The 15,187-nt window shown below is 50.2% G+C and overlaps 6 protein-coding genes across 6 annotated transcripts; 2 read left to right on the forward strand and 4 right to left on the reverse strand.

Moving 5' to 3' along the window:
• Positions 1-1,289: 1,289 nt before the first annotated feature.
• Positions 1,290-3,469, reverse strand: N7510_000604 (putative phosphoinositide-specific phospholipase C; the record flags this gene model as incomplete). Its single annotated transcript, XM_056972533.1, has 4 exons — positions 1,290-1,485; positions 1,622-2,222; positions 2,276-3,008; positions 3,068-3,469. 4 exons carry the CDS (start codon positions 3,467-3,469, stop codon positions 1,290-1,292), a joined length of 1,932 nt encoding a protein of 643 aa, XP_056837650.1.
• Positions 3,470-4,025: 556 nt separating this feature from the next.
• On the forward strand, positions 4,026-4,876 carry N7510_000605 (glutathione S-transferase family protein; the record flags this gene model as incomplete). Its single annotated transcript, XM_056972534.1, has 2 exons — positions 4,026-4,077; positions 4,131-4,876. The coding sequence occupies 2 exons, from the start codon at positions 4,026-4,028 to the stop codon at positions 4,874-4,876; spliced, it is 798 nt and encodes a 265-aa protein (XP_056837651.1).
• A 235-nt stretch (positions 4,877-5,111) lies between these two features.
• Positions 5,112-5,890, reverse strand: N7510_000606 (mitochondrial 54S ribosomal protein mL54; the record flags this gene model as incomplete). Its single annotated transcript, XM_056972535.1, has 2 exons — positions 5,112-5,362; positions 5,416-5,890. 2 exons carry the CDS (start codon positions 5,888-5,890, stop codon positions 5,112-5,114), a joined length of 726 nt encoding a protein of 241 aa, XP_056837652.1.
• Positions 5,891-6,793: 903 nt separating this feature from the next.
• Positions 6,794-7,741, reverse strand: N7510_000607 (endo alpha-1,4 polygalactosaminidase; the record flags this gene model as incomplete). Its single annotated transcript, XM_056972536.1, has 1 exon — positions 6,794-7,741. One exon carries the CDS (start codon positions 7,739-7,741, stop codon positions 6,794-6,796), a length of 948 nt encoding a protein of 315 aa, XP_056837653.1.
• A 2,487-nt stretch (positions 7,742-10,228) lies between these two features.
• N7510_000608 (Alpha/beta hydrolase fold-3) lies at positions 10,229-11,193 on the forward strand (the record flags this gene model as incomplete). Its single annotated transcript, XM_056972537.1, has 2 exons — positions 10,229-10,374; positions 10,446-11,193. 2 exons carry the CDS (start codon positions 10,229-10,231, stop codon positions 11,191-11,193), a joined length of 894 nt encoding a protein of 297 aa, XP_056837654.1.
• A 602-nt stretch (positions 11,194-11,795) lies between these two features.
• Positions 11,796-14,679, reverse strand: dapB (dipeptidyl aminopeptidase dapB; the record flags this gene model as incomplete). The annotated part of the gene is made up of 3 exons (XM_056972538.1): positions 11,796-11,917; positions 11,977-12,246; positions 12,303-14,679. The coding sequence occupies 3 exons, from the start codon at positions 14,677-14,679 to the stop codon at positions 11,796-11,798; spliced, it is 2,769 nt and encodes a 922-aa protein (XP_056837655.1).
• Between the last annotated feature and the right edge of the window lie 508 nt (positions 14,680-15,187).

A 15,187-nucleotide genomic window follows, 5' to 3' on the forward strand; every position in this document is an offset into this window, starting at 1 on the left:
CTCACTGGAACTCTCAGAGCACGGAAAAAAACTCCCCGTTGTCGGAAACCCTGGCTACCAGATCGGAGAATTTAGCTTTTGATTGTCTCCTGCAATCTCAGGCCACCAAGGATCAATTTGATGAATGCCGCCCGTAGGTGTTGCTGATCGGGCCATGCTGAGTGGCCCATAACAGCCCGGTTGTTGTGCCTCACGGCAGACGACATGTGCCCAAATTTGCATCTTGATTTCATCGTCGCTTGCGAAAGCTTCACCGACCTTTGGGAGGTCCACTCGCTTCCATCCGACTGCTAAATTGTCGAGCGTGTGTCGATCGGCCCTAAAGAGTCCCACAATTCACGCTTGTATAGGTCCCGTGAGACTATTGAGACTCGATGGACGTAGTGACTGTGGTCTATTGCCCGCATACTCGTGCAGAATAATACATACATGCAACATAATTGTTTGCTTATAGTATGCAAGAAGGGGGGATGCTAGAGTATGATCATACTGGACCGAGGACTGGTATACTTTATCTGGAAGTAAAATTGTACACCGACTTTCGAAGATACCCTGTTGCGTAGTGTCGGATCGGTCTGATATCCTGAGGTCGTATCGGTGATTATTGTCACTCGATCCAGTAGGTTATCTCATTATCCATCCTTGCTGGACGTCATGGTTTAAACGCCGCTAAATCCCCAAGAACTCTAGTTCGCAGCCAATTTGATGTGAGTCGGGATAGCCGCATTCCCTCACGCCATCGGCAGGATGCAGATAATAGACTATCCTTTGCAGACTGCTCCCCTGTATTTCGTTCTGCCTACTCCTTGCTTCCCGCCGGTTCTGCATTTTTGCGTAGTACTAGAGTCTCTGTTTCTGTACTAATCTCGTCATTGTTGTGCTACTCGCACCGTGCTTTAATTCTCCGAGTCTTGTAACAGCAAAGCTACCAGAATAGTGTTGGCCCCATCAATTGGACTAAACTCTGAAATCCGCAAACGCATCATGTGATACAGCCAAAACAATGCTGGTTTCCGACAACAATCACCGACGGCAACACCCGACATCTGGCGCCATTCTTTCATGCGATAGCAAGGCGAAACACTCGTGGCACATCATCACTGGTAGGAACCATATCAAGCGGTGTCCCGGAAAGACCGCAACATCACGATAGCCTTTCTCGTGGTGGCTACCCTGTACGACACGAGAGGCCTCTCTTCATAATGGCGGAAAAACGACCCCGTTTAAAATATCCACTTCCATTGCACTCTTCACGTCACCGAAGAACAATATCCTCTAGCCTGCATAGGCTAAGAGAAGTGTTTCGTGATGTTGACCAACAGCACTCCGCCGGTCTTCTCCCCTGTGCAGTCGTGAAGATGAACCAATCGATAACCTTCACGCAGCCGATCGAGTCGAATGCAAGTCCACCCAGCCAGCTCGTCACGACCAAGCTCATCGTCCTTTATTTTGAATCTGATGAAGCGAAGGGAGTCAGTGATGATTCTTGGCAGAGATAAACGTCATCGAAAACAAACAGAGTAGATCGTGGGATTTCGGGGACAAATTTCGTGATGCCAGGATCGCCCTGTCTGTCGGACGTATTGAAGAACAAGGTGGAAGAAAATAAGAAAATACTAACCGAATGAAGCTCAATTCCTCTACAATGCCCGTTACTGTTGGGAAAACAAGCTTTTGGGCCCCGAAGTCCGGATTCTTTCCTGACGCACTCTTGGTGCATCTTTTGTAGCTGCTCTTCTCCGAGTCTGAACTGATATCGTCCTGGCCTGTGGCAACTTCACTGTCCGGCTCTTCAACATGCAATTGGCAGTTCAGATAGGGTCGGAATCCTTTCTCCCGGTGATCACCAGGCGGTAGGGCCAAGTCCTGGGCTGCGAAAACTTCGATGGCCAGGTCAAGTGTTTGCCTTTTGGCGACAGTGGAAGAAGGCTCGGTGCTTCTGTAACCAGGAGGCTTCAGTTCCCAACCCTTTGTTCCGCTGAACATGCCAGTGTTGAGCATCATGCCTTTATCAAGATTCTGCCAGTTCAGGGCTACCAATTGAGCTCCCCGTCGCCAGTAGAAGGGTGGATCGGGGTTGGAAGAGGCAACACGCAATGCGAAGGGGTAGATACGCATCAGGTTGGAACGGTTATGGGCAAATAGAGCTTCACGATGGTTGATGTGTGCATCGCGGGCCGCCTTCTCGGACAACGAAAAGATATGGAAAGGGACTTTCGCTTCTACTCAGTCCATTAGCATATCAAAGCATTCACATCGGGATATTGTTGCGTACCTGGCTGATCAAAATTACTGAAATGATATGCCCTGGTGTAGACGGCCATTTCACTCAGAGCTTCGAGGATCGTTGAGGGCTTCGGGGGCTGCGAATCGACAGACTTTTCAACTGTTTCCTGCGAAATGTTGGGGGCTTTGTCTTCCACGGGCGGCTTTGTGATTTTGGTCGGGGGAATTGTCTTCGTTTTGATCAAGATTTTTCTTTTGAGATCTTGCAATGTAGGAGGCTTCTGCTGCTCTGATCCCGACGGAAGTTCTACCAGCAGCCCCTTCCAGGCCTGCTTCATAATATCCACCATCACCTGCTGCTGTTCCAAACAAGCATGCACTTCGAAGCTGACTATGATAGGAAGGTCGTTGTCAACAAAGGCGCTGTCGCGGATCGCGTAGCAAATCTCGCGAAAAGTGGTGCCTTTAGTCAGGGTATGCCCATGTAGCACTCGAGGCTCCCCTCGAACTGGCACTTGACTGGTGGATGCATTTTCCCCTGCTATTTGCTGGGGGCCTCTAGCGGTCTTTTGACGCAGGGCTTCTAACTTCGATTTGGTGGGCTCTCTCAATGAGTTTCTTTTAGATTTGACCTTTTCCTTGATTGCAGCTTTGAGGCCCCCCTTTTCATCATCACTGGAGTCACTGCTCGCACTGCTCTCCTCCCCTTCATTTGACCCAGGGGTTTGAAGCTCGCCGTCCCAGACATCAATCTCAACTGAGCGGCAACCCCGTAGAAGCACCTGGCAGGTAATTAGCAAAGCTCCGCATATTTTTCTCATGTAAGGCGAAGCAAATTCACATTTGTGTATGCGCTGGCCGCAGCATCACTGTAGAGCTGGTTACCAGTCAAGTACGTGTTATGACTCGAGGAGATAAAATAATCAGAGATGGGTGCAGCGAGATCCAGCTCCTTTGCTGGCCCCTGCGCATTTGAGTCGGCATTTTTCATGTAAGCACGGAAGGCATCTGCCGACGCCAGAGGATTTGCAGTTGCCTCATTCCCGGCACCCGCAGCCGGCGAGTCATGTTGAATGGTGGTGAGAAAGTAGTGCGCAGTCGGGGCGGACTTGGAGACAAGACTGTGGATTTTCTCCAGATGCGAGTCCACTGAAGAGTGGAATGAGTCCACGGAGGGTCTGCCCTTGCCCTCATGGAGCGCAAGATGGCGAGCTCGGTCGATGAGCCCTTCTACCTTCTCCATTGTTATTGTTGACTGGGATGATGATAATCAAGGCACAAGCCGTCCCAACCAGGGGGTGGTGGGGTTTATCGCCAATGCCCCACGTTTCACCGCAGTCCGATCGATAGTTAATATAAGCAGATCAAGACAGGAACCAGATCACTACTAGAGGCGTTCAACATATGTTTGTCTCGCGATGTACCTGGTTAGACCAAAGTCCCGCCTAATTTGAGATTTGCTATCGCCTGTCTTCGACCAGGATAAGGCCCACGAAATCTACCTTGTTTATCTGATTCAAGCCTCACATGGCTTTTCCAGGTGGGTAATAGGTATCCCATGCAAAGGAAATCGTAGTTAGCGCTAGAAAACACTTATTGGTAGAAGCACTGGAGGAAAATGACTCGAGCATCCAGCAAATACATCCGTGGGAGCGTGGCGTAGTCCTCGTATCTCCTCGAGCCCCCGCCTTTTCATTTACAACCTTGATTACGAATCAGATCTGATATTTATCATTCGCCATGCCTGGCATCCTTCTCCTCTTGTCCGAGTATCCCAAGAGAAGCATCCAAACATCACCATGGCTGGTTCCGAACCTGTTCACTTCTTCGATCTCTTCTCCGATTTGCCAGGTGCCTGATATTCCTCCGCGGACACAACTCGTTGCTAAAAACAGTTCAATCAGGCGCATCCAAGTCATGGTCTCCAAATACCCTCAAGACCAGGATGGTTCTCAACTTCAAGGGCATTCCATATACGCAGAGCTGGATCTCATATCCCGATATCGCACCGCTGATGAAGGGATTAGCCGTTTCGCCAAATGAGGTCGGCACGCCATACACCCTGCCGGCGATTATTCACAAGCCCTCGGTGGAGTCCAATTCCAACGGGACTATGATGGACTCGAGGCCCATCGCAGTTCAGCTGGACAAGGCTTTCCCATCGCCGCCGCTCTTCCCTTCGGGCGACGCTAGCTATGCGCTTTCGATTGCCGTCGAGAAGGCTATTAGCGGGCTGAGTCCAATGAGACCGCTCATTATTCCCCGAGTGGCGGGGCATCTGGATCCCAGAGGTAAGGAGTACTTTATTCGCACACGATCTGAGGCGTTTGGAAAGCCTCTTGCCGAAGTGCGACCCACGGACCAGGAGAGCATACAAGCTCTGTGGAAGATCCTTGAGAAGGAATCCAAGTTCTTCGTCACATTGTTGAAGGGCAGAGAAGGGAAAAGGGGACCGTTCCTCGAGGGTGAGAAGCCGGGCTATGCGGACATGGTCCTCGTTTGCTGGATAGCTTTCTTCCATCGATTTGATCTGGACGCTTGGGAAATAATCATGTCACAAGGAGATGGGGAGTTAAAAGCGCTTTGGGACGCTTGTTTGCCATGGATGGAGGGCCAGGGCCAGGATAAGGACTGGCCGATCCCGCAGTAGCCTTCGAAATGAGGAAAGGCGAATATTGTATCTCATTGTCATTGGATATATAGTAGCACAATTGAGAAGTCGACTGACATAGTAATACATGGAGGTTGCCCTAAAGGCCCGGTCTACTCGAAGTGAGAGCAGGCGCAAGTATGAGAGCGCCCAGGAAAAGGCCCATAACGAAAGAAATCCAAAATCCTGACATTGCTTCCACTAAGATAACCACCGGGCGTGTGCAGGGGACAATTTACAGACCACGCAAGAAGTTGGACTCCTTGATGGCTTTGCGCCTGGCTTCTCTCGCACTCTTCGTGATCTCCGAACGCTTCTGATGGCTCTCGGTGGCATCAGCGACAGTGTCCACAGGAGTGCCGTCACGGTTGTAGAAGGCAGGTGTGATATCGCTTGCGTGGTGATGGGCGGGGATTTGAGGGGGCAGGGTTTTGGTGCGCGCTGCAAGCTTTTTCTCAAAGCGTTTGCGCTGCTTCTTATTCAAAGCTGCGAGACAAGGAGTTAGCTTCGCTATTATGTGAGTAGTTCGGGTCGCATACTGTTCGGGTCAACGCCGCCAATTTTCTTGTTCGACTGCTTGCCCGAATCATCCAAAAGATCCCAGAGCCAGTCGGGGTATTCCGAGTCCTCCTTTGCGAAGACATCGGGCTTATTCTTGAAGTAGTTGAGACCGTTCATCTTGGTCCCCGCTGGGCAGCTGCTAGGTGGGCGTTGCACAGCAGGTTTCGCTGGCTTTTCGGGATGAGCATTGGTGTGGACACCTTCAGGGGTGCTCAAGGGTTGGGAAATTCCGGGAGTAGCGGAGGAGATTGCGGACGGCGTGGTGGCATCTCCGACTGAAGGTTGACGACCCTCGGAGGGATGTTGAGGAGCGGCGGCGGGTCGAATAGAATCACTGTATGATCGAAGTTGGACACGAGCGATTGGGAATTGGCGTGAAGAGGCAGTCCAAGCCACGGAGGGTTGTTGGTGCAGCCGAAGGCGCAGACTCGTCCGACAGCTTCTGCAGATCATGGTGCGCGATTGATTGGGGAAGGGTTATCAATTCACAATGCTGGAAAATAGAAACAAATTCACGCATTCATCCAGGGTCCGCGCGTGGCTCAAATTCGCGCCAAGAGGTTGATGCGACTCGAAAGAAAAACTGCGGCGTGGATCGCCAAGCCGGAGACCTGATCACGTGGTTATCTATGCGGCCTCAGGCTGCATTTGTTTATGTCCCATCCACAGCAGTCCAGGGTTGACGTTTTCTTCAACTTGAGCAAACTCAATAAGGAATCCCGCGATTATTGAAAATGCTTTTGCAATGAAACATGACTAACATCAATATACTATCTTAACCACAGACTCTATGATGCTTCCACAACCTCCCAGGCGATACCTGAAGACACAGGCTGAACAGCTCTTGGCGTTCCCTCGTGATCCGTGTATATCGTGCCATATAGCGTGGTGGAAGAGGAAAGATGAACTTTTTGATGCCAAGTTCGCCGAGCGTCGAGACAAAATCTACCAGCCACTGACATTGTTGGCATAGTAATTCAGTGGTTGTCTGATACTCTCCTTGACAGGCTTGTGTGCCGCATAATGAATGACGCCGGTTCCTTTTGACTTGGCAACATCCCATCTGGACGGAACCTGGTATCGCAGACCCAAAGTGTGAATTGCTGTTATGTCACGATAATCGCGCGGGAATAGCCGCAAAGTCGGCATTCGGGTCCCGTTCTCCTTAAGGAATTTGTTGGCTAGCTCGCGAGCTTCATGGGTACGACGGATCAGAAGTCGGTAGTTTCGATAGGCACGCGCAAAGTTACCTTTTTTTCTATCAGTAGCAATATTATAACAGTCTAGTTATTTATACATCCAATAAGCTGGCTGCTGGACCATCTGCATGTACTATGCGAGCACAATAGATTCAAGTTAGGAACAGTATTCAACCCAGTTATCGAGGTTCATGTTCTTGATCACTGTGGAGAATCCTTTCTCATTCGCCGCATTGCATGCCGCTGACCGTTGCTTTGGTGTCACGGCGTTGTTGTTATTGATCCCGTCGGGCTTGGGATACTCAATGTGAAAGACTGGTTTGTTGGCTTGGATGAACGAGTCGAACATAGCGCATTCATCATATTGGGCACATTGCTCGTTCACGCACCACTGCATGTTATCGATAACAGAGCCGATGATCTCGCCGCCATTTTTAAGGCCTATGGCCAAGCCACGGGCATCTGCTTCTTTGGCCAGGAAATTGACATAGTTAATGGCGTCCGCTCTGGTTAGCCCGAGTCCGTTTGAGTTGTCGTACGCATCGATATTGTCTGGATCAACACCGTCACAGCCTTTTTTCTTTGCTAGGTCGAGTCGAGCCTTCATGACTTCTCGTACGTTTTCAGAGTTGGTATTAAGCCACCATTCGCCAGACCAGTCAGGAAGATTGTTCCCGAAATCAGAGGTATGGAAATCACTGGCGTCCGGACGCCAGTTCTCGTAGGTTCCCGCTGAGAAATAGCAAATAACCTTCCGTCCCTTGTTCTGTAAATCGGAGATCACCATGACACTGTTGTCGAACATATCGATGTCGTAGACGGGTGCATCAACCGAAGTGTCGTTCAAGGGATTTAGTAGCTCGATTTGCCATTTGGTCCCAGCCACCGGTTGCCATTTGATTGTGGTGTTAGATCCGCCAATGCCCCCAGTGTTGGTCAGCGCGTTTCCGCTGCTCTTTCCATGGTGGTGCTTGAGCCCGATCCCAAGCCCGACTCCCAGACCCACACCAAGCGCTACAATGATGAGCACAGCCAAGGACAATACTAGTGTTTTCTTCTTCAATGACCAAGTCCACCATCCCGAATTTGCCGACTGGTTCGCCATCACAGAGTTGGATAGAAAGAGAGAATTTGAGCCCAGTAATTGTGCGCCGAACGGTACCAACGGGCACCACGATGGAAGGCGAGATCAACCTGAGCAACTCGAGCGAGATCAAAGGATCGCCCGGCTTAAAAATGTGATCAAAGCAGAAGAAAATCAGCAGGGCGCTTGAAACATAGACATCTTTCAATCAACTGAACCATGTAGCTTGGAAAAGGGTCCAACAAGGGGCTGAGCCGGAATCATGTGGGGGCGAAAACTATAGCGCTCCTTCAAGAGTGGATGGTTGCACCAAGCTGCACTGGGGATGGAAGCTCTCAACCTTAAGCAACGTTTATTCTTTGGTCAATTGGCCTACGTGAAGATGGTCGTCAACATCAAACTATTTGGGTGGAAGCACGTCAACGGAAGGAAAGAAAACGCCTAAAACAGTGAGTGCCAACATCTGGAAGTCCAAAGGGTGAAAATTTGGAAGCCTAGAACTCGTTGGGACAATGACTCTGCCAAGCGCGTCTAGCCACATACCAGCTCAGGCTTTGCACTTTTCCAATAATAATCTCACGTGGCCCCTATATTATTATTGTCATGGCATCGTAGTGTATCCGAAGTGAGCCGGAAAGTCTGAAATCGAGGTCAGTAGGCTTTAAAGTGGTGTGGTGGAACGATGTTGATCTACCGATCCTTGATCGTCTCAATATCGCAAGAAAATTAACAATGAAACAAGACACAATAAAAGCTTGAACCAGTCAATAGCTCCGACCCAATTTTGTCAAAAGCAAAAATGAAATTCCCTTGATCTCTCCATGGAGCCACAATTTCGTAATATTCAAGTGGGCTTGTAGTTTATCAGTTACAAAGCCCATGGGGCTGATAATCAATAACTGTGGAGGAGTGGCGTGCAAAACCAAATGTTTGGGATGCTCCTGCAGTTGGTCCGGAACGTCTCTAATCATCCAGGATTGCGTGGACGGACTTATTGAAGGAATCCGGATCCATGCAAAACTACTCCTTCTGGACTTGACATGACCAAGTGGTTTGAGATGTTGGCGTTTGATATTACTGGGGAGATGGCGTTTGGGGAGTCATTCCATTGCATCGAACAAAATAAGATATGAACATTTTGATAAGTTTAGCTTTACTCTGCTTGATAGCTATTCATAACTTAGTGCTAGTAACTAGGCATCGGCATTGGCTGTTCGGCCCGCCCCTAACCCTGAATTCCAACCTCGAGTTCGTATCTGCAAGGGTGTACGGCAGGCCATATCTATTACAGAACCGCCGAAAGTCTAAATCGGATTATTTATTCGTTTTCTTTTTTTGGTTCTCGCCGAAACCAATATTCAAGTTCTGTTCGTATTAACCCTGCAAAAAGGATCGGATTCCCTGTATCAGCACCTCCGCCGAGTCGGCGGAATAATCGAAAATCCAACGACAGCGCGGCGAAATCACATCAGCATCTAAAATCTGCACCGAGGCCTAAGAGAGTGAGGACAGGTAATATGCAGGTTACGTTTCCAGGGGCTGTCCCATTGCTACGCTGCAGACCTGCACCCCAGCGGAAGCCTGGTCTGCCTGTTAGACTCTCCTGAAAGCTTTCTTTGATACTTCGCTTACAAAGGCATGTTTCAATGCACAACCCTATTGTCAGAATCTGATTAGGGGTTAGAATGGCAATTTTAACATGGAGTCGTGTAATTAGCGTACCAGTGCCGTGAGTAGGAATATTCCATCAAGGCGAAAAGTCTCCGCGACCAAACGCTGTGAATAAGACCGCATCCCGAAGACAACAACAGCAACGGCCGTCGTGGTGATGCATGCTGAAGTCATTCCAGGGCCTTTATTGGCCGTCATCTGAAAAGCTTCTTATTCTTGGGAAGCCATGGTCGCACAGTAATGGTACCATTGAACGCTGGATCATGGGCTGTCCAGGACAGCAAGGTCCATTTTTATTATTGTTGGAGATTCAGCAGTCAGGCAGGCAGTTATTCATGCACCTGTACGCCACTTTTGGGGGGTGGGGGGTCATTCCAAGAGGAGACATGGCCGAGACTAAGTTCTTGGTCTATGTACTGGCCCCCATGCGGTCAGACGCTGGCTGGCACACCACTGACTGAGCATGTTCGAATCTGCAACAATTAATTCAGACTAAATTAGAGGGTAAGGTAGGGATGGGTAGTGCATTTAAATTAGTCCCAACCAATTACTTCCGCCGAACTTCGGATCTCACGAGGTCAACCAGGGCCCGACCTCTTCCGTATTACACTTATATGTTGGGACGACCTTCTTCAATTTTCTTTCCATTTTTTATTTTTATTTTTTGCTTTAAAGTATATGAGGGTTGCTCTAGTTTTTCTCTGACGCTAGCCGACACACTATACAGGAATCGCTCCTCATGGCGGGCATGTGGTTGGGACTAGGATTTGTAGTGGGCAGGGCCTGTAGGTCATCAATCATTCTCCAGTTTAACACACGTACAATTTTCTCATAAAGATGCTTTTCCATCCAGTTAGCACCGGAGTCTGGTCTGGTGTCACCGCACCCTTCAGAGGCCAGGAGGGAGGTGCTACAGCTTTCAAGCATGTAGCTATCTCTTCTGTGCGCACACTCTTTGACAATCTTTCTGTAGAGCAGATCCAGTGAGTTTTATTCTGTTTTTGTGCAGATTTATTCCAGTTTAAGAGGCAAATAATGACGAGAGAATTTGCAGACATGTCCTTCCAGCCAGCTCTGTCCTAAAATCTTACGAAGAACACATGCAACAACACAAGAGTATACCCAACATTCTAAAACTTCATGATGGCACCCAAGCTCTCTGGTTAGGTAACCCAGAGGCTGATAAACTCATCATCTATATCCCCGGTGGTGGCTACTGCATCCCCGCGCTACCAAACCACTTCAGCCACGTAGAGGCCCTCTCCACCGACCTCAAAAATCACGGCAACGACATAGGCGTGCTCTTCCTTATCTATGATCTGGCCCCAGGTGCTCAGTGGCCCCGCCAATTAGAGCAGGCAGTTGCCCTTCTACGATATGCCATCGAGACGTTGGGAAAACGACCGTCCGACATCGTACTCCAAGGCGATTCTTCTGGCGCTCATCTTGCTCTGGCGGCCCTGTCGCATCTCGCTCATCCTAGAATTGAAGGTAGTGTGCCGGCCTTGTCGCTCAGTGAATACCTCGGTGGCGCCATGCTGCTGTCTCCCTGGATAGACTTCCGGACTCAATATGAGAGCTACAGCAAGAATGCAGATCGAGATTTCATATCGTCAAAACCTCTTGGTCTCTGGGCGCACGCAGTGATGGGTGATGTTACACCAGACGAGTATAGTCACCCTACGCAGGCGCCAGCGGGCTGGTGGCGGGACCTTCCTGTTGCGAGGATCTTTGTTGGAGTGGGAGGTGACGAAGTGCTTTTGGATTCAATCGTAGCATTTGCGGAGAGGCTGAAGGTATAGTCACCCTCACTTATCTTTTGTGTGTTGTCTGACCTTTTGCCACCATAATAGGCTGAACATTCCGAGGTGAGCATTAGTCTGGTTCCTCGAGAGTTCCACGTCGAGCCGATCACGGACTTTCTCTGGAAATATCCACCCGGAGCGCAATTCCAAGCAATGGCGTCGTGGTTAAATCAAACGTTTCTTCAATAAAACAGATTAGTAGTGTTAGGACTAGCACTCCGGATTGTGACGATGGTGTCTACTAGATGAACGGCAATCATAATATTCAATGTTGAGGGACTTTAGAGCAATTGCTTTCCTTCATATTTTAATGATAATAGTATAACAGTTTGTACGAAGGAAGCAAGGCCAATGAGTCCGTACTATCTACTACCATATGAAGACTCTTACTCAGGATGGTGAAACCACAGATCCAAAATTATATTTTAAAAGGGAACCCGCGAATGGCTTGCCCGGTATCACAAAACCGGAAGCAATTCTTCTTCTACTCCCGTAAGCCCATAATAGTAATTCTACTCTCGCAGCCAGATTAAATCCATGCAGGTATTTATTTATAGTTCTAAAGAAAGTACAGTGTGAATAGGAACCCCTGAAACTCTTCATCCGAAAATAGAGAGCGATACGGCGCGTTTAGCTTTCTTCCACATCGAGTCGATCGGTTTCGGGTTCTCGATGCGATGCCACTCGCCATTAAACGCATTGATGAGCCACATCGAAAGACCTGTCATGCAACAGTTAGCCCCTTCCCTCTACTCCTGTTCAAGATTTGGGTGCACTCACGTTCGTAGACTAGCGAGTGCGCATTATGGAAGTAAATGCTATGATCTGAATCCGGGAACACCTGCATATCATAGTTGGCGATGTTCGACTGGTCCAGCCGGTCGATCAGCACCAGTGTGTTCTGGAGATGGACGTTATCGTCGGCCACGCCGTGCATGATCATGAACCGGATATTCTCGCCCAGTGCCTCAACGTCAGTGATGCTTGCATTTTCGTAGCCGGAGGGGTTGTGCTCCGGGGTATGCATGTAGCGTTCTGTGTAGATGGAGTCTGGAAGTAATGATTAATATGCTGTAAAACATTAAACAGAACGATCGGCAACCAACCATAGTATCTCCAGTCCGTTACAGGTGCCACAGCCATGCCATACTGGAATGTCTGGCCAGCATCCTGCTCGAGGATCTTCAACGTCATGAATCCACCATAGCTCCACCCCCAAACGGCCATGCGGGCTTCATCCACATATTTCTTCCCTGCCCAAATCTTGGCTGTTTCAATCTGATCCCGCGCTTCGTAGTAGCCTAAATTACCGCGGACGATGCAGCGCGCTTCTCGTCCAATGTATCCCGTGCCGCGGCCATCCACAGTAACGACAACGTAGCCCAGGCTCGAAGCGACGTAGGACTGGAAGTCCACAGTAAACTTGCGGTCCACCGTTTGAGAGCCGGGACCACCATATAAGAAGAAGAGAACTGGGTACTTTTTGGCTGGGTTGAAGTGTGGAGGACGACGCTCGAGTACCTGAAGCGTATAACCGTCGATTGTCACGTTTGAATAAATTTCCGCTGGGAGAGCAAAGTCTTCGACCATTTTCTTCAAACCAGGGTTTTCTTCGATGACTTCCTCGTGCTCCACCTTGTCACCGTGGGTGTTGATCACGGCTTGCCAGGGAACCGCGGGACCTTTGTAGCTGAGCAAGGCATATCCGGTTCCGTGGGAAAACGAGATCTCGAAGAATCCAGCCTTCGAGATATCCGTCAACGGTCGAAGGTCAGATCCATTTAGCCCGACCTGGTAGACGTGACGTTGGGTTGGTGCTTCTTTCGTTGCAACAAAGTACACCAGGCCTCTGGCCAGGTCAACGGCCGATGGAGCGTTGACCACCTCCCATTCTCCACTGGTGAGCATGATCGGCTCCGGGTTTTCGAGAGGCGTGAAATAAGCTAAGTGATCATAGCCTTCGTGGATCACGGTGTCGACGTACCCGTCGTGCGGCCGGCCGCTGGCGGGGTCAGCAGGAATGAATCGGGTCGACTGTGAGGGCTCGACCCAACCACCGTCCAGCCCGGCAATATCTTCAGATCGGACCAACTTGCCAGACCGAGCCTGGGTGTCCATCACGAAGATCTTGATGATATCACTTTCGCGGTTGGTCTCCCGAATCAGGACCTTACCAGCAGATGCCCAGACAACTTCAATGATGATTCGGTCGTCGTCGACAAAGTCATCAGGCATGTCGATAGAGAAAACATCGCTTTTCTCAACGTCATAGAACTGCAAGCTAACCACCGGGTTCGTGGTTCCCGCTTTGGGGTATTTGATCTGTCGAACTTCAGGGTAGTTCTCAAGCCCCGGCGCCGGGTTCTTGCCCGACGGACGGGAGAGAAAATACTGGACAGGATATTCGGGGACGGCGGACTCGTTGGTACGCATGAAGGCAATATACTTGCCATCACCAGACCACCAGGTGCCGCTGTTGCCCGCGAAAACTTCCTCCTCATATACCCAGTCGGGAACACCGTAGAAGAGGTCCTTCCCACCGTCTTTCGTAATTGGAACGGGGTTGGAGGAGTTCAGTTTCCGCAGATACAAATTGTTCTCTCTGACAAACGCGACAGCATCGGAGTTGGGCGACCACTTGGCGAGCTGTGCTCGTCCATCCAGATGCTCAGGGTCCAGGGCTTCTGCCTTCTGCGTCTCCACGTCGAAAATCCAGTAGTTTCCGTAATAAGAGTGTCTCCAGTTTCCCTGCTGCTCCGATAAGAGCAACACCTTCTTCAGGTCGGGACTTGGCCACATCTTGGACATTTTGACCATGTCACCGTCGACGGTCCACGCGTATGACTTCTTCATCAGAACTCTGGTCTCGGCGCCAGCGCCTCCATCCTTGCGACTGCGAATATCCTCCACGCGCAAATATCCTTCTCCATCTTCACCACGCTCTACAAGCAGGCCATCCTCTCCATCCGGCCCTGCAATCCAAGAGATCGCATGCGACTTGGCATACCACTGACCCGTCAACACCTGCTCCAGTGTCACCGGCCTCCCGTAGCTCGTACCACCGGTCGCCGAGTCCGGGTCATGGATGCTGACAGCTGAGTTGGAGGATACGGCCGCGGCAGTGGTCCGCTTCTGTGTGAGAAAGAGCACGAATGCAAGCACCCAGCCGCCGACACAGAGGAGGCCGAGCAACCAGACTATCCGGCGCGTGCGACTTCCGGACCCCGTCTTTTTCTTCTTCGTATGCGTAGGTAAAAAAGGCTCGTCGGGTTCCGGCTCTGCTCCGTCTTCGATGTCTCGATAGGGTGTGTGTTCGGCTTCCCCTTCTGCTTCCGCTATGTTGGACCCCTTGTACCGATCGAGGAATGCGGCGGAGGCGACCGATAGGCCTGAGTCGAATGTTGTTTCGGAGGCAAAGGAGGCCGACCGCTGGCGTGTCAACGGCACCGACTCCGGGTTGCCCTCGTCGTCGAGCTTACCCATGGTCGTTTCAATGGGCAGTTTGGTCAGATGGAACTCCACGATAAACGAGTCAGGTCAGATCCGCCTCTTATCGGGGCGGGATGCGGAGTTCAACGACCCCGTCACAAAAATATGTACCAGAGCTGTCAACACGATGGAATGGAATTGAGAAGACGAATTCCAGTCTCGCGTTTCAATCCAGTTCTCAGGATTCATGGCCCGCCCGAGTATCGGGTGTTTGTTCCTTCCCGCGCCCATGATTATTGGGGCGACAAAGAGCTTATTGAGGGCTGGCGGTGGCCCTTATTCAAATCCCTTTTCGACATCGGCCCGGCTGTCGATAAGAAAGATTGGAGTAGGTAGTCTGGGTAGGTAAGCCCATCAACAGGCTTGGGAACGAGGGTGCTGCTGTCAGGGAGATGGATAGGCATACACCTGAGCAGATATATATCGAATGGGATGGAGTTTGAGGGCGAAGCAAATATGTACTTTCTACGACCATCAAGAACTTCAGAGTATACAGTTCAGC

This window comes from Penicillium lagena, assembly GCF_028827675.1.
Source record: "Penicillium lagena strain IBT 129212 chromosome Unknown utg000001l_segment0_segment0, whole genome shotgun sequence".
Taxonomy (NCBI): Eukaryota; Fungi; Ascomycota; class Eurotiomycetes; order Eurotiales; family Aspergillaceae; genus Penicillium; species Penicillium lagena.